The 25177-nt window shown below is 37.6% G+C and overlaps 1 protein-coding gene across 5 annotated transcripts in view; it reads left to right on the forward strand.

Annotated features, from left to right (window-relative positions):
* LOC120481353 (uncharacterized) overlaps positions 1-24699 on the forward strand; it is a 92769-nt gene extending 68070 nt beyond the window's left edge. For 4 of the 5 annotated variants that reach the window (XR_016146554.1, XR_016146555.1, XR_016146556.1 and 1 more), the window contains one exon: positions 24310-24699. Coding sequence is in view for 1 of the 5 variants with exons in the window: in XM_089119868.1 (XP_088975994.1) it covers positions 19716-19882 (167 nt within the window). In the remaining 4 variants the exon portion in view is untranslated. Of the gene's footprint in view, positions 1-19715; positions 20818-24309 lie in introns of those variants that run through there. The other variant, XM_089119868.1, reaches the window with a different exon arrangement.
* The last annotated feature ends 478 nt before the right edge of the window (positions 24700-25177 follow it).

Genomic DNA, 25177 nt, shown 5'->3' on the forward strand with positions numbered 1-25177 from the left:
GATTACAGAGAGCTTGCTCTGCTCTGTGACAGCAGCAGCATTTTGACAAACACGGTCAGGTCGCAAAACGAGAGAAACTGAAACTTAAGTATCGATATTTTCGCGTTGGTATCGATCAATACCGATACCAACGTTGGTATCGATATTATCGATATTAGTATCGTTCTGCCCACCTCCTTTGTAATTGTTATGCTTGAAGTTAACGCAAGCGTTTCTATTTTCGTCATTTTTTTATTGAAGACATTATAAGCAAAGAAGAAAAGTCACAATATAGAACAAATAAATGGAAAGAAAAAAAGACACAATTACAGGGGTACATAACTTATCAGAAAAAAATTACATATCAAACGAAAAGATTAAAAGACTTTCATATTTCAATTGTTTTTAAAGCTTTCTTGGTATACGAGTTAGAGATAATCCGAAAGTAATGTTGTATTTGCAAGCGTTTCTAGCCAAGACGTATGGCGACGTACACGGTGACGTAACGACGTCGTTCCCTGGGCGCTCTAGTCAGTGGAAAAATAAATAGGTTCTGAAGCGGTTCGCAAGATGAACCAACTCCGGTTGAACGTTTTTTGGTGGAAAAGGGGTATAACTATAAGGGTGCCCTAAAGTGTTGGATGTTGCGTCAGTTAGATGACGCCTTGGGATGAGAACGGGCTGCGATTTATCAACCACTCTGACCTATTGCTCACTATCATTATGCATATTACATGCATAAAATACAGTTCAGTTGATAAAAACTGTACGACAAGCATAATGACACCTTTCTGGATTTCAATGCATTAATGTAATGCAGTCTGCCAAGTAAAATGCACAGGCCCAACACTAAAGTTAACTGGTAATGTTGTTTCCTGGTGCTGCCCATCACTTGCTATTTGCATCAATAGTCTCCAGAGAGAAATAGTGAGTGTGCTGAGTGTTCTTTACTTATGACTAGCTTTATTTTAAATATAGCCTCTGTGGTTTTGGCCCTATGCTGCAGTGCTGCCATTGTTGCCATATATCTTCTGCGGGCCGCCCGCACTGTAATGGATTGCATCACCTTAAGTTACACTCGCCATTCACCTCAAATATACAGCCAGCCCTGAAAAATGATTAAGGAGATTTAAAAAAACCTTTTATAACGTATGGGCCAAACATATGAGGGGCGAGAAATAGCGTCGAATAATACAAATAAAAGACATTGGTCTCTGTCCAGGAGAATAGTGCTTAAGTTAATGGTTTTTTGTATGCTGGGATGGGCTCGTATCCAACAACAGCAGCAGGTGCATTGAAATTGGACACCTTTTACAGATGGAGAGTGGAAGCAAACGGCAGTTTTCTGGGCTCACGGATACATTAAGAGACTGGAGCGCGCCGGGTTTGGCTACGCTCTCGAGAGCCGAGACAGATGTGGCGTTCTGTGACGGGGTCTCAATATCTGAAGTCCCTAAACAACATAAACATGCCAACAGCACGGACTTCAGGAGGACAGGATGTTTCCAATCTTGAGTAATATCTGACTGCAGCCCTTTCTAACAAAAGACTCTGACTAGCGTCGTTTGTGTTTGCTAACAGAGCTATTAAAAGGAAATGACATGATTGTCATCATTTACTCCTCCTCATATGTGGTTTTGATGCCGTATTACTTTCTTTCACACAAAAGGAGATGTTCAGAAGAATGAAGGACCTTCTGTTTACAACACATGCAAAAGTGGATAGAGATTTATTGTCAGTTCGCAAGAAAGACACCATAAAAGTATAGTGAACGGATTTACTTGAAATGAAAGATAAAATGTAATGTAAGAGGCAGGCTGCTTAATAGTTATTTAATGTGCTTTAAATAAATTATTAAATAACCGTGACCCTACAAAGGATCAGCAGTTTAGATAGATGGATAGACAGAGAGACAGACAATAAATAACTATTAAGATAGATGGATGGATGGATGAGATAGATAGATAGATAGATAGATAGATAGATAGATAGATAGATAGATAGATAGATAGATAGATAGATAGATAGATAGATAGATAGATAGATAGATAGATAGATAGATAGATAGATAGATAGATAGATCGATGGAATCGATAGATAGATAGATGGAATAGATAGATAGATAGATGGAATCGATAGATAGATGGATGGAATCGATAGATGGAATCGATAGATAGATAGATAGATGGAATCGATGGATGGATGGATAGATTGATAGATGGATAGATTGATAGATGGATGGATAGATGGATGGATAGATGATAGATGGATGGATAGATGGAATCGATAGATGGATAGATGGAATCGATAGATGGATGGATGGATGGATGGATTGATAGATAGATAGATAGATAGATAGATAGATAGATAGATAGATAGATAGATAGATAGATAGATAGATAGATAGATAGATAGATGGCTAGATGATGGATGGATGGATGGATAGATAGATGGAATCAATAGATGGATGGATGGATGGATGGAGAGATGGATAGATTGATAGATAGATAGATAGATAGATAGATAGATAGATAGATAGATAGATAGATAGATAGATAGATAGATAGATAGATAGATAGATAGATGGATAGATGGCTAGATGATGGATGGATGGATGGATAGATAGATGGAATCAATAGATGGATGGATGGATGGATGGATGGATGGATGGAGAGATGGATAGATTGATAGATAGATGGATGGATAGATTGATAGATGGATGGATGGATAGATAGAATCGATAGATGGATGGATGGATGGATGGATAGATAGACAGAATTACAGTGAGATAGACAGGTGATAGAATGTTTAAATGTTGTCTTGACATTTTTATGGGTCTTACAAGACACGGTGGAAGAACATTTAATATCCCAGAATGCATTAGCTGTGTTACTCAATGCCTGGCCCTTCCTGCCATTCCAATTCAACTTCATCTGTCCAGTTTACAATCAAATCAAGATTTATGAATGAAAAGGGAGCCAATTCTTGAACTCTGCACAACCCTGCTTGGCATTAACATTACTGCACTTTCATTCTGTGGAAGAGAGAGAGAGAGAGAGAGAGAGAGAGAGAGAGAGAGAGAGAAAGAGAGGTTTTAACAATACAGGTTTAGAACAGAGAGTAAATTACGGTATGTTAATGCTCAACTACTCCAACTAAACCAGTTTAATAACCTTCATCGCATTGTTCTTTGGGCCTCATTTATAAAACCTGTGTACGCACAGATTTGGTCTCAGAGTGTGCGTACACTAAAATCCACGCTTGCGTTCATATTTCTAAAAATAGTGTTTGACTTGAAAAGTGCTGATCGTCACATCAGCGTCTAAGCAGACGTATATGCCCTTTTCCTGTGACAGACGGTTGTAGATCTGCTGGGATTTGGAAATATGCTCGTGATTCCCAAGAAAAGCTTTTGGACGTTGGCTGGTGCTCTGTTGTGTGTTAATGGCATTAACAGGAAGTGTTTACTTCTGAAACGATTCAGCTGCGCACAATTGACCTATAGCTAAGCCACGCCCCCTCCACTCACTCGGACACACAGTCAACATTCGGGACAGGCGTCATGGCCGCGGTCACATAGGAGACATTTCACAGGAGGCAATTGGTAATTTTTGGAGACAGAGATGTTGTATATCATCTCGGAGTCACCTAAAGGGCCTTAACTATGCATTGGAGGGTTTTATTAATAATTTTATTATTGAGAAGGTCAATGAAAAGCTTGTACAGTACAAAAATGTAAAGGTTACAGTGTAAACGTGATAAACCGCATATCGTTGCTATCACCGTTTGGTGCTACAGTATTTACATCAATCATTCAGCACAACATTGTTAAAGGGTTAGTTCACCCAAAAATGAAAATTAAGTCATTAATTACTCACCCCCATGCTGTACCAACCCCGTAAGACCTTCGTTCGTCTTCGGAACACAAATGAAGATATTTTTGATTAAATTTGAGAGCTGTCTCACTACCACATTGGCTCCTAAAGGACTGCCTCTTGACGGCCCAGAAAGTCAATGAAGAAAATGTTTAAATATCCCATGTGACTACCGTGGCTCAACTATATGTTTATCAAGCGACGCGAATACTTTTTGTGCGAAAAAACAAACAAAAATAACGAGTTTATTCGACTATTTCTTTTCTTCCTTGTAGGCCAGAACGAGAATTCCTTAGATTTCCACGACGCATGCGCGAGATTTGCGATCTGCTTAAACCGCTTACACTACTTCAGATCGCAAATCTCGCGCATGCGTCGTGGAAATCTATAAGGAAGTCTCGTTCTGGCCTACAAGGAAGAAAAGAAATAGTCGAATAAACTCGTTATTTTTGTTTGTTTTTTCGCACAAAAAGTATTCGCGTCGCTTGATAAACATATAGTTGAGCCACGGTAGTCACTTGGGATATTTAAACATTTTCTTCATTGACTTTTTGGGCCGTCAAGAGGCAGTCCCTTAGGAGCCAATGTGGTAGTTATACAGCTCTCAAATTTAATCAAAAATATCTTCATTTGTGTTCCGAAGACGAACGAAGGTCTTACGGGGTTGGTACAGCATGGGGGTGAGTAATTAATGACTTAATTTTCATTTTTGGATGAACTAACCCTTTAACATTTGTTATCTCGGTTATTTACAGATACGTTAATGAAGCCAAGAGACATGATGTACAACACAGCTAAAAGCTAATGTTAAGCTAATGTTAATGTTTCTGATGTTAGTCCAATGTTTGTTTAATGAGATTTAAAAGATAACATTCAAATACGTTGTTTAGCTTAGAACAGATGCAGACATCCTCGTTTAATTTATCCACGTTTAGTTGGTGTTGTGGTCTACCGCATAACCTAATCCAGAGCAGACACCCCAGATAGCAAACTGACATTGAATCAACGTGGAAATATGACATAGAAACAACGTTGATCTGACATTGTTTTGCTCATCGAATTAACGTTGAACCAACATCAGACGCGTCATTCTTTCAAAACTAACGGAAAATCAACTTGAAATCAACGCGTTGTTTCAACGTTATGAAAGCAAACCAATTTTCGATTTTCATTTAGCTTTGAAGAATGCCGCGTCTGACGTTGGTTCAACGTTAACTCGATGAGCAAAATCAACGTTGTTTCAATGTCATGAGAGACGTCGTTTCCACGTTGATTCAATGTCAGTTTGCTGTCTGGGACTTATCTCGGTTGAGATGTGGCTTGGGAAAGGGTAAAAAAATACACACGTCGCCTAGCTTAGTTGTACCCCATGCACACCGTTTTACCATTGTAAACTTAAATTACAAGAAAATACTGAATGAGAACTGAGTAACTGCAATGCATTTCAATGGATGTGCAAGCAGAGAATGTCGAGTGTATTGGGTTAGCTGCGCACTGTGATTGGCTCATCGCGTTTGAGGGCGTGGCTTAGCCATAGATCAATTTCAAGATCATTTTTGATTTATAAATTTCACATATGGAATTTCTAGCTTAGATGGAGTTATTTTTTGGAATTTAGCTTTTTTTGTAATTTAGGAATTTATGGAGAGGCGTCTGCACTTTTTTTTATTATTTTTTTTTATATATATATATATACGTTCGTTCTCTGAATCACACACACGTTTGAGGAATGGTCGTGAGCTGAAATGTTGTACCTAAGGTGTAAGCGAGGATCTCAGGGACCTCCATCAGCCGGAGAGGTTGGTGTTTCGCAGCTGTTGGTCTGGAGGAGAGACGCCTCCAGGTTTGTACTCCACTCATTTGTTCGGCACCAGTGGCTTAATAATTACACCTGGGAAGGGCAGGTAATGGGTCGTATCCACGCAATTACGGCTCCCCGCCAAAACACTCATTTTTCTTTGTCACGTCGGGCCGCCTTAATTGGAGTCACCGGGGCCGTGTTGGGTGGCGACTGGGGGTCTTTAGCTGACTATCCTATTGAAGCCTTTGACAGAGGTCACGTCAGGGTCAGGGCTGTGGTACTGTACGCGTGACTGTAGGCCGCCGGTGCGCTCCAGTTCAGCGAAGGTGTCTGGAAACAATACAGTAATGGGGTCATATTTGCCTCCGTTTCATTATCGAAACTAGCACTGCAGGGAATTTTCAGTTCTTTTTGATTCATTGCAGGTTCGGTGTTTGTCGCTGTCACAAATGAAGAAATTTCATGTATTTTTTTTTTCACAAAACAGGGGTCAAATATTAAAGATAGGAGCATGATGAGTGTTTGGGAAGCCTGGTATGCTTATAGTCAAGCTTTTAATGTTGTTATATCTGTGTTTTATTAGTGCAAGTGCAGAGAAAGCATCCATTTGAACATTTAGTCCAATAATGTTCACTTTATTTTTAGTTGCCTATAGATGTATGCATAAAAAATGTGAAAAATCACAGTTAGAAAAGTATTGATGGATTGTCATGTTCTTTTGATTTCTTTAAAATACCTAATTAACTAAATAACTTTTAATACATTTAAAATACATCGCTGATCTAAAGTGTAGGGTTTGTTGAAAGTGTCTCAACTTGTTTATTAAATTGGAGATATCCGTCATATAAAGAATGGTGTGCTAACCGAGATGCATCTTAGAAAAAAGCGCTCTATATATGTAGCATAGGGTTCTGTACTCAACTCCAAAGGACATTTTATGCTAAAAAAAAAAAAAAAGGTTCAATAATGACAAGAAAGAACACTTTTGGCATAAAGGTTCTTTAAAGGTTATTATTCATTCATACAGTATATTGTAGTTGTAATTAAATTATTGTTTATTAAACTGTTGTAGTAACTTAATATCACATTTTAATCATCCAGATTTTTGGAGGATACAAACTAAAATGGCACTCTTTGTGTGATATTGATTAATTACAAATAAATTTTTTTAACCCCCATATCTTGAATTTTGTGATCATACACATGCATTGGATTTTAGGGGTTCCAAATATGTAGCGCTTTAGAACCTTTTAAGGTTCTAAAGAACCTTTTCTTCTAAGAGTGGAACCATGCACACTTTCTAAAAGTAAATGCAGCCGTGGTAATGTTCAACTTTGTAGCTATTTACGAGGCAATTGGCAGGACTTCATATTTCCCCCATAAAGGTCCCGCCTGACTAATGCACGCACGCAGGCACAACACAAGAGCCCCATTGAGCAGGACACTTTTCCCGATCCTTGACCCGAGGCGAGGCTTGCTCTTTTTCTGAAAATGAACTTTCGGGAGCAGGTGAGCTCTGTTGTCCAGCGAAGATGAAACGAAGCAGACGAGATTGTTTTCAGACTTGATCTGGCCACGTCTGTCTGCCGTCGTGATGTAAACATAACAGGAGTACTATTGATTTTTGCCAGCAGGAAATCACTTTGTTGAGGATGTGTGGTTTATGGAAACCATAACACAACATGGTGTCTATCTCCGAGGCAGTTTGTGCCGTGGCGTACTGAGATCACTCATATGCTCTTTTATGCGCTTTAAAGGGGTTATATCATATATATTTTTATTATTTATCTATGTTTTCCCCTCAGGTCCACTTGTGCTATTAGCACCAAAACAGATTATTAATACACTTTTCACCTCTGAGGAGTCATATCAAGGGGAACATTTTTTCCCTTGACCTAAGAGTGTTCCTGAGGTCTATTAAAACCAAAATAAGACCAAAATAATAATTTATTGAAGCTGACCTTAAAAAACGTCTAGTTTTTAAGTAAAAAAAAAACATTCATGAAGCCATGCTGTTCCAAACCTGTATGCTGTTGCTTTTTAGTAGAATTAGAATTGGAAATTCTAATAAATTACTTATTTATTTTTTGATAAAAAGATGTCTAAAACACTAATGACACTTTTATTATTACACTAATTACATGCATTATTACACTACACTCGAGTTATATTGTTTTATGATATAAAATAAAAGCGCGGTCCACAATTTTTTAATTCATTGCATATTGAGGCAAAGTATATTAATAAAATATTAGAAAAAATATTGATTGATTGTGAAATATTGTTACAATATAAAGTAAGTGTTTTCTATTTTAATATATTTTAAAATGCAATTTATTCTTGTGATCAAAGCTGAATTTTTTTTTTGCATGATTTGCTGTTAAAGAAACATTTATTATTATTATCATCGACACTGAAAACACTGAATGCTGAAAAAAATGATAACCGTGATTAATTATTTCGGGATTATTTGATGAAGAAACGCATAACTTCAACAGTTTTCTGCAGGACACATAATAAGTGTTGTTTTCTACGGCGACAACATCTGTAAAGCTCCAAAAAGGACAAAAAAAAACAAAAAACAAATGAAGAAAGATGGTGCGTTAATCACTTCAGGGCAAACACTTCCTCGGAGGTGACGGACAGCTCGGCTCTTTTCTCAGCTAAAGTCACCTTTCCTGTCGCAGCTCACGGAGTGACATGATGCCAGGTATTAAGCAGTTTTAATCTCTCCTAATCTCCCTCGTGTTCAGACCAGCCCTTCAACTTCCAAGTTTAAACTTTTATGATTTGTGATTTGCATTTACGATACTACTTTTATCCTTACTGTTCTCCACCATCGTAAAAACACTCACCTTATTCATTAAGACAAGGAGAACGTGCTGCAGTGTACACCTCTTAAGTGCTGTAAAGAGAGTCATCTCTGAACCCGTTTGACCCCACAATGCACTGCTGCATCGCCACCGTCTGGTTTGTCGTATCTGTTTGGCACATGAATAAAATACGGGTCAAAATATATCCTCCAATTACAGCCAGATGGACCTCTTCATGTGCTTTCATTGATCCAGTTGCTATCAGGTCAGATTCGCTTGCTACTATCCGATCAGTAAAAATTGAAACAAGTGGAGATACCCTTTAAATGTTAAACAAAAAGGTCTCTGAAAATGTTGCTAGGAAAGTCGGGGGATTTTTTTTAAGCAACATAATTGCTATACATTTTGTCCAAACTTAATTTGATTGTGTACAATCTTCTTAAATATGTCAAAATTAGTGTTTACTTCATCTGTTTGTGTTGAGCATTAACTGAAACTGGGCGGTGCTTGTTAGTTCCTAGCATGCTTTGCATATAGCTGAATTAAGAGAGAATAAATATTGAAATTAAGTGATAATTTATGTGTTTTTGAAAAAATTAGGAAAGACTTTATAGAGTGTAATTATGTTTATAAGATGTGTCGTCTTGTTGAAAATGTGTATAAATCTTAGCTTTTAAATGATTATAAGTGGTATTATAAACTAATAACTATAGTCTGAAAATCCTAGAACTGTATTTTATCAATGCAGTTAAAAAAAATAAATAAATAAAGCTTGTTAACTTTAACCGATTTAAGTTACAGGGAAGCAATTACATTGATTTGTCAGGACATACCTATTTCACATAGACTCATTCAGTTGTGTTGTCACAACACAAAGAGCTTACATAGATTCAAAATAATTTGTTTGTGTGGAGCCACTGCCTATCATTTTATTAAGTTAGTTCAAAAGAGTTGTTTTTTTTTTTTTTTTTTTTTTTGAGTGATTTGGACCCAAATCTAACAATGGAAAATATTTAAAAAAATAATAATATAATGTCTAGTAGAGCTAGAAAAAAACTTCATCAAGACTTTGTAAAAGGGCATAATGTTGCCTCCTTAAGTTGTTTTATCATCTAAAAATAACCATTCCATGTTATACAAAAAAGTTTTTTTTTTTTTTTGAAAAAAAAAAGAGTAATTTTTGTATTACCATGTTTTCGCAATTTGAAATACCATGTAAATAGTATAGTATATTAAAACGGTAATATTACCGTGATATCAAAACATCTGACTGTACATTTTTGTAAGGGTTATAATCTAATCTTTTTAGCACCTTGGGATGCATTTAGTGTCACACTCAATATTTTACTCTTACAAAAAGTACTATGATATATATATCAAAGTATTATAATCATTTTTTTATTAAGGACAAGCTCAACACAATAAATCAGCAATTTAGGGGAAAAAAGGACTGAAATTAAGAAAATGTAGGTTAAATGTCCACGGTTCAATGATTATGGAAGATCATCTGCGTAATGTGCTTAAGGATGCAGCTGGTGTTTCTTAATCAGTGATCTGATTAAACACCGCTTTTTCTGTTTGTATATCATCGTAATAGAAGATTTTATTCTAACAGTCATCAAGCTTGTGCTACTATTTCACCCTGCCAGGGTTTGACAACATTAAAACAGAAAAAATCTGTTGATACTGTGCAGTGTTTTGTCAGCGTATGACTTCTGAACACACTAAGTGTTACAGATAGCTCCAGAGTCAAGAAGACAGAGAGATGAAAAGTTAAACAACACTCACACAAAACATTCACAGTGAGTTTTGTTTGATCAATGATTGATAGCCTGTCTGATGGTCGGAAGTCGTAAGTCATATTTGCTGAAGATCAGCTATTTTCTTTTCATTTTCTGAGAGGTCTCAATCTTTCACCCTTTCAATATTTCACAAGACCTTGGCCACCTCCCTGGAAAACATTGCTTTGTTAGAAATGCTGATTCAACCTTTTCAGAGCTTTCTTATTTTCCTCCGGTGATGCAGCATCAAGACAAAGCAGTGGGAACTGAAAATAAATGGTCAAACACTTTCTTCCTTAATTTGTTTCTTTCTCCGATCAATGGCAGACGGGGAGTGTTCAAGAAACCTGTTTGGAAACATCACGCCAAAATTGATTACACACTTGATGATCCTGCACTGTGATATTAATTGCATGATAATTAAAAGGAAGGGTAGGGGATTTTCAGAGCTAGCTTTGAAAGCATAAGGTCCCACCCTCCCTTCAGAGCATCTCCACAGAGAAGACACGCCTCCTTCAAAACACATGAACGCGGACAGCAAGGAGCAAACAAAAGCTTCACATGGGAAACTACCTCATGTCTCAAAGCACATAACATTACAATAATAATGCTCATAACTTAAAGGAGTAGTTCACTTAAAATAAAAAATAAAAATAAACTTTTGCGGATAATTTACTCACCCCCATGTCATCCAAGATGTCAATGTTTTTCTTTCTTCAGTCGAAAAGAAATTAAGGTTTTTGATGAAAACATTCCATATAATGGACTTCAATGGGAACCAAACGGTTCAAGGTCCAAATGAGAGTTTCAGTGCAGCTTCAACGGGCTTTAAACAACACCAGACGACGAATAAGGGTCTTATCCAGTGAAACGATCTCATAAGTTTAAGTTTTATAAGCACAAACGCTCGCCTTGCTCTGTTCTGTGATGCGCGTTTGTGACTCTCTTGTTCGAACTCGTTTGTCAAAATGAACAAATCTTTTCCCGAGTCATTTCGTTCATTGGACATTTCGAGATTTAAAAATACATATGCTGAAAGGGCAGGTAGGACATTGTATCATTGCATTCGGACTGGGGTGCGTTTCCCATACAACTATGCAGCTCGCTGCTTCACTACCATAGTACGATGCATCGTTGGAGAAATCAACTAGCTAGTCACGACTGTTTCCCGAAACCCATTGTCGCAAAGTATTGTTCAACCACGTTGGTTTCGCACGTGGTGGAGTGATAACTACTTTTAATGAAACTGAGATCCAATTAACGCTAGATTTTTTTTAATATATAAATTACGCACATGTTATCTGAGGACTATTTCTAATTGTTCTCAGTTGTTTTGCTTTATTACCAGACTTAATATTTGGCTCGTTCTTGCGTAGTAGAGCACGTTCGCACATGCGCACTCTTCAAACACGGTACTTTAAATCTTTTGACAAACTAAAAGACGCAAATTTACGGAGGCGTATTGCATTCACTTGAAGAAAAAAATGAAAAACAGAGCAAAAAAAATTTCTAGTGAAAAATTAACTCATTAATTCAGAAAAACAGAGCAAAAAAATGTTCTCATGAGAAATTAACTCATTAATTCAGAAAAACAGAGCAAAAACTTTTTTCTCATGAAAAATTAACTCGTTAATTCAGAAAAACAGAGCAAAAACTTTTTTCTCATGAAAAATTAACTCGTTAATTCAGAAAAACAGAGCAAAAACTTTTTTTCTCACGAAAAATTAACTCATTAATTCAGAAAAACAGAGCAAAAAAAATTTCTCATGAAAAATTAACTCGTTAATTCAGAAAAACAGAGTAGATTTTTTTTCTTCAAGTGAATGCAATACACCTCCGTACAAATTACATTTGTATGTATTCTGAATAAAAGGCACAGGTTTGCTTATTTTGCTCAAGATAAGGATTTATTACGTCCAAATGTCATTCAATATAGAAACTATGCCTCTAACCACAGGTCGAGAGCTGTCGTTCAAACCACACAACTTTGCGATGCTGTTTGCGAATGTTCGCTGGAACGATTGTTTCGGGAAACACCGACTCATTGAACTATGATAACGATGGAACTTGCTACCGTAGTTGGCTAACGATGCTTTCGGGAAACGCACCCCTGGAAAGTAAAGCATGATCAATTACATTTCACTGTGGGCGGGGCTTGAGAAGAAAATCATTTATATATTAATGTTTTGCTTTTGATTTTAAGTTCAGTGTTCAATGTTTGATTTTAAGTTCAAAGATTTTAAACTGAAATGTTATCAGGACAAGTTTCCATGAGATCCAGAAATAATATTTTTTTTCCGACTGCCCACGAGATCTGAATAACTCATTGATACAGTTCCAATTAATCAGCTCATTTGTTTGGTCTGCCATGGCCTTGATATTTCAAGCTTCCCTGAGTCTATCGCTGGACGGTAATTACGGTAAATGAAATCAAGAGAGCCATGGAAATACTTTATGCCAAACTAATCGAGCAAACAAATAGACTTCTAAATCTACACACTAACTACTAAAACCCCTCACGCGCCAGACACACACAAAGACGAGGCTGTGCTGTGCGAACGCTTCCCTCCTGTGAGATCTCTGCATGCTGCTCACAGGTCAGGGTTGAACACTGGCTTTGGCACACGAGAGACCTTTGAAGCTTTTGATGGGCAAAAAGTCATTTTCATAGTTGTTAGAGCTCGGCCAATGAGCTCGAATAACAATATGCATTAGACGCTTGGTCAGCGGAATAAAGCGGGGCTTCGCAGCACAGAAAAGGCCTTAGTCCACGGATATGTGTGGATGTATAATTTCCCCGGCTGCATTATCTCCGAATGAGCATGTGGAGCCAATGCATATCCCAGAATTCTTGGGAATGAGTAATTTGCAAATATATCTGCTTCCATCCTGCTCTGACACACATTGAATAAGACTGTTTTAAGCCGAACTAATGACTCATTCCACTCATATCCGGATATAAGTGGCACGCCGTATTCCACAGGAAAAGTATTCATGGTTTCATGCATTCATAACCAGACTATTAGTTTAGATTTACATATATGAACAGCCTGAAGGAGAGAACAAACGAGTTTCTCTTTTGCAAAAATCTGATTAAATGGAGGGCAAACCTTTCGGGAGCTTAGTTTTTCTCTATAAGAAACCAATCTAATAACCAATAACCAGCTGATTAAGTATCCTGGGGCATTAAGCAACCTTTATCCTGAAAGAAAAGGCTTTCCCCCCCTTTTTCTTTAAAAAATCCCTTCGCTATCCACAGAATATATAAAAAAATAAAAAATTTAAAAAAAACATGCTACTAAACATGCTACATGCTGCTAAAAAAAAACTTAAAGGAATAGTTCACTTTGAAATTAATTTTTGGTATGTTTTTAGCTTTTACCTCAAGGGCATCCAAGATGTAGGTGTCTTTGTTTCCACAGTAGTTTTGATATTTTTAGGTCAAACCGTTCTTGTCTGTCAGTCATATAATGGAGGTCTATGGTCACCACCTCAAAGAGCATGCACAGAGAAGTCCAAATTAAACATGATACAATGACTCGTAAATGTAAGTACACATTGATGGCCTAAGACACGAAACGAGCGGTTTGTGTGAGAAAACGAACAGTATTTATGTTGCTTTTACCTTTTTAGGCCATCAATGTGTACTTACAATTACAAGTCATTAAAGTGGTGACCATAGACCTGCATTATATGACTGAGTGTATGGTGTTCTGACACTAGGAAACATTTACAGCTTTAACTTGCCTTATAAAATTAATTCGGAAGCACATAATTTTGCCGAAATCCAAACTGATCCAAGACTGCAACGCATTCTCATCGTAGGGCGTCATATAGGCGACGCTTTTGACATTGCATCTAAATCCGACACACATGGCACCCTTTAGCATCAATATAACACGCTTCAGTTATGGGTAGGTTTAGGTCTGGGGTAGTGTTAGGGTTAGACCACTAGGAGGCGCCTTCTGGCCCATATATATATCTGTGTCTCATATTAACGCTAAAGGGTGCCACTGCCATGCCATGTGCGTCGGATGTAGACACAATGTCAAGCGTTTTGCTAGGGTGTAGTTTGGTATAGTAATGATCTGAAGTGTGTCTGACTTCAGAAGTTAATGCTGTAGGACAGCAGGGTCGCATCATTTCACAGCTTTGCATTCTTGAATAGTAATAAGTTGTTTAATACTATCATTCGTGCATTTTGCATGAAACATGCAGGAGTGTCCGTGAGTAAATAATGACATTTAATCTATATTTTATTAAATATCATCTTCAGATTATTTCCAAATAAGACATTATTCTTGAATTCTTCTCATAAACGCCATCCAGCAGCAGTAAATCCCGTCTCGAGTGATTATTAGAGGAGCGGAGGTGGGTCTTCTGTCTCAATGCCCCGCTATGCCGATTTCTCATTTCCCATTACAAGAGCCCTTCCTGATTCTAATTGTGACACTGGTATTTGAACGCCCGTGTTTGCATGGCGAGCCTGATAAGGGCCAAGGGTAAATAAATGAAAAAGAAGTGACAACAGCAATCTATCTGCCCTTTCTCCTTCAGCATTCATTGGACGATAACTCTTCCCGCTGTGTGTGTGTTTCCTCGCCTGTCTTCAGCTGCAGTGAGCTGGAAACGTGAGGTGCCAGGGCCCTTGATAAGCATCCCGCCACAATCATGGCGGGGCTGATCAGTGCAAAAACTTCCATCTGATGGGGTTCTGTGTGGACCCTCAAAACTGGGGAAAGGTGCCGCTCACTCCTCTGCTGTCCTACAGCATTATCTTCTGAAATCAGATGCACTTCAGATCATTAGTATACCAAACGCACTTGCAAAACGCTTGCAATAGAATGTGTCTGGATGTTGGGATTTCAAGAAGCATCTTTAGAACCTTTTCCCAAAAAGAATCACAACTTTTTCAAAAAGAATCGCTACTTTTTTCAAAAAGAATCACTACTTTTTCAAATAGAATCGCTACTTTTCCCAAAAAGAATCACTACTTTTTCAAATAGAATCACTACTTTTTCCAAAAAGAATCACTACTTTTTCAAATAGAATCGCTACTTTTCCCAAAAAGAATCACTACTTTTTCAGAAAGAATCGCTACTTTTCCCCAAAAAGAATCACTACTTTTTCAGAAAGAATCGCTACTTTTTAAAAAAGAATCACTACTTTTTCCCAAAAAGAATCACTGCTTTTTAATAAAGAATCGCTACTTTTTCAAAAAGAATCACTACTTTTCCCAAAAGATTCATTACTTTTTCAAAAAGAATCGCTACTTTTTTCAAAAAGAATGACTACTTTTTCAAATAGAATCACTATTTTTCCCAAAAAAATCACTACTTTTTCAAAAAAATCATTACTTTTCCTTAAAAGAATCACTACTTTTTCAAAAAGAATCACTACTTTTCCCAAAAGAATCACTACTTTTTCAAATAGAATCACTACTTTTCCCAAAAAGAGTCACTACTATTTCTGAAAGAATCACTACTTTTTCAAAAAGAATCACTACTTTTTTTCTAAAAGAATCACTACTTTTTCAAATAGAATCACTACTTTTCCCAAAAGAGTCACTACTATTTCAGAAAGAATCACTATTTTTTCAAAAAGAATCACTACTTTTCCCAAAAGAATCACTATTTTTTCAAAAAGAATCACTACTTTTTCATTAAGCATCCAGATTTAAGCATCCAGCTTTTTATCTATTGTTTCATCTACAGTGCAGTTTGCAGCAGAAGTGAATGTAGGCCCTGTTTGTGTTTGTCCTCACTTCTGCATCCTGTTGTAATTCTTCGATATGCCGTGCCAGGCGACAGTCCCCTGTTTTATTTTTTTTGTAATGTCAGGGAAATTTGTAGCCATGGCAAGGCGACTTGTTTAATAAATCAAAAGTTTGTGGCACGCCTGCTGCCTCTGCCATGCTGCTCAGCACATAAACAACATGTCGCAGCATCTGAATTTTGTCACTTACAGATGAGACAACAGCTCAGTGTTGGACGAAGGCCTGTCCTATACGACTCTTACAGAAACATTTTGTCTACAAGCTTCACCCACCTTTTCTCAGCATGTTGCCTTTTCTGTAGGGATGAGAAATGCAATTTGGGTTTGAATTCCAGATTCACTGAATGTAATGCATTTTTTATTTGATAAGAAAACATGTGCATAAACTATGATGAAAGCACATTTACCGCATAAACTAGAATTAAGATGGATTTCGGTCGATCGGATCCCAAGTAGACGATGGAGACACATTTCTGTTTACACTTGGTGTTAAATCTGTCTCTTTTGTCCACTTTCAGCCACTCATGTCCTGATTTCTTTGACGGGCGGGTAAATGAATGTGTTTTTTCTGATCTTTAGGTCCAATGGACAAAATAAATATAAAGGGATGGTTCACTTTGAAATTATTTTTTGGTATGTTTTATCTTACCTCAAGGGCATCCAAGATGTAGGTGTCTTTGTTTCCGCAGTATTTTCAATTTTGATATTTTTAGATTAAACCGTTCTTGTCTGTCAGCCATATAATGGAGGTCTATGGTCACCACCTCAAAGAGCATGCACAGAGAAGTCCAAATTAAACATGACTTAATGACTCGCAAATGTAAGTACACGTTGATGGCCTAAGACACAATATTTATATCGTTTTTACCTCTTGTAACCACAGCCACATCCAAGTGAGTTACAAGAGGTAAAAATTATACAAATACTGTTTGTTTTCTCACACAAACCGCTCGTTTCGTGTCTTAGGCCATCAAACCTAAAAATATTAAAATTGAAACTACTACGGAAACAAAGACACCTCCATCTTGAATGCCCTTGAGGTAAGATAAAACATACCAAAAATTAATTTCAAAGTGAACTATCCCTTTAAGTAATATACGCCTGGAGACAACAGAGAAACACACGAGGGCATCAGCTTTAGTTTCGGCTCTGACGGCCACAAGACCAGCCGAACACTGAGTGTGTGTTAGAAATCAGGAATAGTGAGAGAACACTGTACTTGATACGTTTTTCGTCTTCAATACAAACTTTGGTCTCTACCCAACAAAGTTTAAACCCTGGTTGTCTAGCGCGCTTCCCATCATGGTGACGCATCAGCTAATGTTCACACCGTTTTAGACCCCGTTTACACCTGAATTTGGCGTCGTCCGCTAGTGATGTGCAAAACATCTAACCTGTATCGGCACAATCCCTATTTTCAGAAATCCAAACAATCCCAGTGCTCACTATGGATCCAAACGCACTTGCTCCGTTCTCCCGCCTCTGAATGCCTGATTAATTAATGTTCCTTGTTTCATCAACGCAATAAAACAAAATGAATTCCCTTGTTATTAATGTAATAAAAGCAGGCGAGAACAAGCGTATGGCTAATCAGCGACTGAATCTAGCAGTGGTCTGCAGGGGAAAATTAATTCCTGTTTATATTTGTCCTACAGTAATAGTGGCTCGGAGATGAACCGGCGGATCTGATTGGGGGGGGCTTAATCTCAGCAATGCTCACAAACACAGGAGTTCTTGTGAAAAGAGGAAACAATGAGGAATCAATATCCCGCGGGAGGGTCTCGAATGTTTGCAGATGTCCTGCGAGCACAAGTGCATGCGTTCATCATGCGTGCAATACATGCAAGACTCAGAGCAGTGCTTCTGGGTATTCATTTTTTTTAATATTAGAAATAGAAAAGAAAAAAAGATAGCAAAACTCTGCTTTTCTTTTGCCACTTTCGTCATGGCAACGGCACGGTACACACAAAATCAATTTCGATTCGTGGAAACGTAGCCAGCTGAACAAGTGCTTTTGACATTGAGCAGAAAAAGCTGATGACAGAGTGTGTTGTACTTGCGCTTGCTTTCACAAAGACTGATCCAGACAGCCACATCTCCCGATATACTAACAAACCACTATAGCTCTCAAGGTCTCTGTATTTTCCATGGGATGTCAAGTGGAAGCAACAAAACAAGAACAAAAAGAAAACACTTAGTGTATTGTTTAGGCTTGCTAAATAATGCAGTGTTGCATACAGTCCTCATGAGCGAGACGCAGAACAGGGCAAGGATGCCGGTTTTGTTTTCGTCTTAAATTAATTTAATGTACACTTTTCTTAATGTGTGAGTGGAAAGAGCATACTAGCACTTTGTATTCCTTCAGTATGTACACTGTGAAGATTAGACAGTAGTATGTAGTAAGTGTGTAAACTATTTCAACCCGTTCTCATCCCAAAGCGTCATATACCTACGCTATCTCATGACCAATTCGTACGAGTGCTTAATTCGTACTAATTCATACGACCTCACTCGTACGAATTCGTACGATTTGTCCAAACCCACGTGATGGGTAGGTTTAGGGGCGGGGTCAGGGGTAGGTCATTCGTACGAATTCATAAGAATTGGCCGATTCGTAAAATATGTACGATTTAGCAAAAACTTACTAATTCGTACGAGTGAGGTCGTACGAATTAGCCACCTCGTAAAATGCGTACGAATTCTCGTGAGATCGGGTTGCATATACTGATACTTTTTACATTGTGTCTACATCCGACACACATGGCACCCTTTAGCGTCAATATGAGTCAGATATATATGGGCCAGATGGCGCCTCCTAGTGGTCCAACCCTAAACCTACCGATAACCGAAGTGTTGTAGTGATGCCAAAGCGTGCCATGTGCGTCAGATTTACACACTATTTCAAAGGCACCCTGGAATGAGAATGCATTGGACGCAGATATATATGGGCCAGAAAGCGCCTCCTAGTGGTCCAACCCTAACCCTACCCCAGACCTAAACCAACCCATAACCGAAGCGTTATTTTGACGCCAAAGGGTGCCATGTGCGTCAGATTTACACACTATTTCAAATGTGCCCTGGAATGAGAATGTATTGGACGCAGATATATATGGGCCAGATGGCGCCTCCTAGTGGTCTAACCCTAACCCTACCCAAGACCTAAACCTACCCATAACCGAAGCGTTATTTTGACGCCAAAGGGTGCCATGTGCGTCAGATTTACACACTATTTCAAAGGCGCCCTGGAATGAGAATGCATTGGACGCAGATATATATGGGCCAGATGGCGCCTCCTAGTGGTCTAACCCTAACCCTACCCAGACCTAAACCTACCCATAACCGAACAAAGCTCTATGTGTGTTATATTGACGCTAAAGGGTGCAATGTGCGTTGGATTTAGATGAAATTTCTAGGATGAGATCGCCCTAGGATGAGAACGCGTTGACTATTTACTACACTCATGACCCAAACTCAATGTGGTGGGTCACATAAGCAGTATGCAAGTATTTCATTCTGAACACAGTTCATGTCTGCCACATTTAACCTGGAAGGACAGTCTTTGTGGATGTCTAAGCTCTCTCTCACCCACCTTGATGCCAGATGCGTAGTGAAGCTCTGTCAGTCTGCATCACCGGCCCGACACAATGACACTGTGTGTGTGTGTGTGTGTGTGTGTGTTTGTGTGCGCAAGGCCAACTGTCAGCAGGCGACACAAATATCAGCATGACCGGAGAAGCCAGCGTGTCCTCTACAACCTCTGAGTCTGCATGCCACTACGGCACCATGTGGGACAGACCCCGAGGAACGTGGAGGATGCATATGGCAACAGGCTGGGACAAATCGCCTGGAGGAGTTTGAGTCTTATCCGAGTTGGTGCCATGACCTGGTGCAGCTGGGACCAGTCCAGTCGACGCACACACGCAAAGTCAAATCACCTTTATTTATAGAGAGATTTTTATAATACAGATTGTTTCAAAGCAGCTTTACAGTGATAACAGGAAAATAACGCAACAGAGTTTGTTTCGGCTCTACAGCAGATCTAGAAGAAAATATTAGAAGAAATATTAGATAAATATAGAAGAAAATAAAGTGTATGATTATGATTCAGGCAGCATTACAGGTCAGAAGTCAGATTGGATCAGAACATTCAGAATATTTTTCCGGATGGACACACACACGGACACACACACTGTTTTCATGTTTTAGGAAGTCTCTCTATAAACATGTTTTTTTATACCGTACAAACTCTATATTCTATCCCCTACCCATTACAGACAACTTTCTGAACAAAAAAAAAGTTTTTTTTTTTTGTGGTGATATTTTGTCCCCATAATTAAAGGTTTTACCTGGAAATGAAAACAAAAGCATTTTGTGTTTCACAGAAAATCAACGTTTGGAACCGTGTAAAGGTGAGCAACTGACACCGTTTTAATTCTTAATAAAACAAAAATAACATTCCTTAAAAAAGCTAAATTGCTTAAGATAGTTTGTGTTTATGTCCCACAGAAGAATGAAAGTCATACAGGTTTAGGATGACACGAGGGTGAGCAAATGATGACAGAATCTACATTAATGGGTGAACTGTCCCTTTAAGACTTTGAGGAAAATGTATAGCTCATTCGAAAAACGTTTACACGATTCTCCTTTTGACTTTTACAACTTAAATTGAGAGAATTTTATGTTTAAAATGAGCAATACAAATAAAGACGGCTCACTTCAAGAAATATTTTCTTTTTAATGGAAAACCAGACAAATATGCTGATTAAGAACTGCCATAACAGTAGCAGAGAGTTTTTCTCTTATAAAGCTTGTATTCTAAAAAAAAAAAAAAGCGCGGTTGTCAACATTCCCAATTGGTGGTCCGGATCTATTTGTTTCTCATGGAACAGTGAAAGCGATTGTCCTCTCATAAATTCCTTCCACCGTGGGTGACTGAGCCGCTCGGCTGTTTTCTGAGTAGCTTTGAGCAGTTGTCGACCCAACACCCGAAAACCTATTTCTTACATGTCACTGTGATTCGTGGAAAGCTCGGACATTCTATTACGACACCCCGTGAGGACTACAACTTGTAAATCAAATGATTCATTGGAAACAAGAATCTGTCTGGAAGCTATAGCGCTGCGTCGATGCATCATTCGTAAGATCGGACAATATAGCATTGTGTTGCGTTCTGACCCGAGGGTCGCGTCAAACGAGAGAATCCTTTTGTTCGGTTTATTACAAACATGATGTTTTAAAAGTCATGAAACATGAATTACAATCAGTGACGTAAGTCAATGGTGTCCAGAATGATGTAAAGAGATATTTTTTCTACAATAAATGTGGTAACTTTTTTTTACAACCTGAATTACTCTTGCCCTGACATAAAAAGTACAAAATTATAAAGTATTATAAGTCAGTGGTTTGGCCATGGGACTTCCCATGATCATTAAGCCGTGACCACTGTTAATTCGCGACTCACCGGTTGAGAAACACTGCTAAAAGCGGTAAAAAAAAAAAAATGGAACAATCTTCTGCAAAAAGATCAAGAAGTACTGTATGAAATCAAAGATTATAAATAGCGTTGAACCCATTGTAATTACATAAGAGTGTCTGACAGCAGGTGGCTGTGAGTATGATGATTATAAGTAAGCGGCGGTTAACCATGTTTCCACCTGCAGACAGCAGGAGCTCTGTTTCCATTACATGTGGTTTAGGAGGACAAATCCCGTTGTGTTTGGGATGGCATGGGCGTTTTATGCGTGAGCTCCATCCAGTTCAGAGAAATGCACATGTTCAATAAGTGTGTGCTGTAAAAAAAATGATCGTGTTTTTAACGGTAAAAGACAGTAACAGTGAAAAAAACATTAATTGGTTAACAGAAAGTTTCCTTACTATATATGGTAAATGACTGTGATAGATCTGACTAGATCTTTACTGTAAAATACTGTTAATTTTAACAACTCATTGTATAATTTACAGTGAAAAAACGTTAATTAGTTAACAGAAAGTTTCCTTACTGTACACGGTAAATAACTGTGATGGATCTGATTTTTACTGTAAAATACCGTTCATTTTAACAACTCATTGTATAATTTACTGTGAAAAAATGTTAATTGGTTAACAGAAAGTTTCCTTACTGTACACGGTAAATGACTGTGATAGATCTGATAGTACATTTAATGCAATTTTACTGTAAAATACCGTTAATTTTAACAACTTGTATAATTTACAGTGAAAAAAATGTTAATTGGTTAACAGAAAGTTTCCTTACTATATACGGTAAATGACTGATAGTACATTTAATGTAATTTTACTGTAAAATACCGCTCATTTTAACAACTCATTGTATAATTTACAGTGAAAAAATGTTAATTGGTTAACAGAAAGTTTCCTTACTGTATACGGTAAATGACTGATAGATCTGATGGTACATTTAATGCAATTTTACTGTAAAATACCGTTAATTTTAACAACTTGTATAATTTACAGTGAAAAAAAACGTTAATTGGTTAACAGAGTTTCCTTACTATATACGGTAAATGACTGATAGTACATTTAATGTAATTTTTCTGTAAAATACCTTTCATTTTAACAACTCATTGTATAATTTACAGTGAAAAAAGTTAATTGGTTAACAGAAATTTTCCTTACTATATACGGTAAATGACTCCGATAGATCTGATAGAATATTTAAATGTAATTTTACTGTAAAATACTGTTAAATTTACCAACTCATTGTATAATTTAGAGTGAAAAAAAACGTCAATTGACATTCCCACAATTCCCTGCGTGACACTTCACATTTGATGTATTTTTGTTGAAATAACTGTTTCTTTATAGTTTTCTTAGTTTTTTTTTCTGATCAGTTAAGGGTTTTATGTTACATTTAATGTTGTAAAATTAATGTTTATTGCTTTTTTTTTATTTCAAAAGTTTTTAAGTATGTAAAACAAATAACTTTTTTTTTTAAATTACGGTTTATTTTTTACAGTGTTATTCTCCAAAACTGGAGAGCTGACACCCGAAAATTATGAGGTCTGAACCTGAAAGTGGAGATGTACTCATAAATGCTGAAATATTCCTATTGTTTCCGAGAGGTTTTGGTTCGGTTGGTCTCGTGTTTCAATGTCAGAGAACTCTTTTAATTATGGATACCTTCTCAGAGGCCTGTTTAATTCATATCGACCCTGCTGAGAACACCTGCATATGTTGTGTTTTGGATGCTGGTCATCATTATTAGTTGCTTGTGTTTCCATTAGGCTTCTAAACTAGCTTAACCAGTGACTCTTCCCGGTCAGCCAGCAAGAAACCCATAGCTCATAAAGCATGTATGCTGAGATAAGATGTTGCTCAGCAAGGCAGGCATGTTTATGGACTTTGACCGATTAAAAAAAAAAGTACATTTTGGTGAAAAATGTTAATAAATAAATAAAGTCTTACTTTGCATTTTTCTTGTTTTCCTAAAAAAAAAATTAAAATTCTCATAATTTTGTCAGACTTGTTTTCCGGATTTAAAATTTAATTAAGGGATTTTATTTTATAGTTGTACCTAAACAAAAATATATATATTTTTTACTCGTGTCGTTCCCAAGTTTCTGTCATGAAACACAAACGGAGGTAGAATGACAGAATTGGTCACTATTCACTTTTATTACATTGTAAAAAAGATGCAATGAAAGTGAATGGAGACTGAGACTCCCATTAAGAAAAGCATTTTGTTTGCAGTGCAGTTCATGGAATGTGATCCCATAGGAAGCATCACAAATGACATCTCTTTAATTGAATCTCCTAAATAAATAAGATTAAATGGAGAGACTTACATACTCAAGAGAGATCTCGAGGTCTCAAACTTTGCTCAGATTTGCCAAGACATCAAAAAATCTGCAATCAAAAGTCCAAGATCTCAATATGGACATTTTTTCGTGCAATTCTTTGATCAAATGATCTGAGCAGTTATCCACATTCATTTTGTAACTCAACACTCACTGAATGGCAACTATAGTGACACATTTCTGTCTCTTTTTATTTCTCTAAAGTGAGCCTCTGAGACAAATCACATGTATATAATATAATATAATATAAAAGCACAACCAAGCACTAAATTACCTCTACTAAGATAATGTAAAAAGGAACAGGAATATTCCTGAACCTGAATGAGGGATATTGGGAATTGTCTGTGGAACGGTGGGTGTTTGTATTGATCATATTTCACAGTTGTTCTGGTTCTTTTGGGTCATCTGTTGTCATTGGGTCATGGGACAGCTTGCATTTTCACCTTCTCTCCCTCTCTCTCTCTCTTACAGGTGTGCATAGGCAGGCTGGTGAAGCCGAGAGGATTTATCGATGGTGAGAGTGAAGCTGTCATGTCGCTCTAGTGTTTACCACCAGCCCCATTCTCTGAGCGCAGACTGGGTTTGTTTTGGAAGGGATCTCTATCGCATCCTAATGAGCTGCATCCAGCAGATGGGAGAGACCACACCACGCTTTCACACACATGGGATCGGAAAAATCAACAGACCACCATCCCTGCTGGAAGAACAGCCTCTCAGGGTCACAGTAATGTCAGGAGCAGAGCGGCACTCGAATTTTCATGACAGACATTGCATGAATAAACTGAAAAAAATATATATTTGTCAGTATTTTGTGTTGTTTTCCAGTCGATTTAATGTTAATAAACTTTCTCAAAAGGCAAACTGAAGCAAAACTGTGTAAGTTATTATAAATAATATATATACACTGACCTATAGGATTATTAGGAACACCATACTAATACTGTGTTTGACCCCCTTTCGTCTTCAGAACTGCCTTAATTCTACGTGTCATTGATTCAACAAGGTGCTGAAAGCATTCTTTAGAAATGTTGGCCCATATTGATAGGATAGCATCTTGCAGTTGATGGAGATTTGTGGGATGCACATCCAGGGCACGAAGCTCCCGTTCCACCACATCCCGAAGATACTCAATTGGGTTGAAATCTGGTGACTGGGGGCCATTTTAGTACAGTGAACTCATTGTCATGTTCAAGAAACGATTAGTGCTTTTTGTGACATGGTGCATTATCCTGCTGGAAGTACTGTAGCCATCAGAGGATGGGGACATGGTGGCCATAAAGGGATGGACATGGTCAGAAACAATGCTCAGGTAGGCCGTGGCATTTAAACCATGCCCAAT

Source organism: Pimephales promelas, chromosome 14 (genome assembly GCF_988280905.1).
Source record: "Pimephales promelas chromosome 14, fPimPro1.hap1.1, whole genome shotgun sequence".
Classification (NCBI taxonomy): Eukaryota; Metazoa; Chordata; class Actinopteri; order Cypriniformes; family Leuciscidae; genus Pimephales; species Pimephales promelas.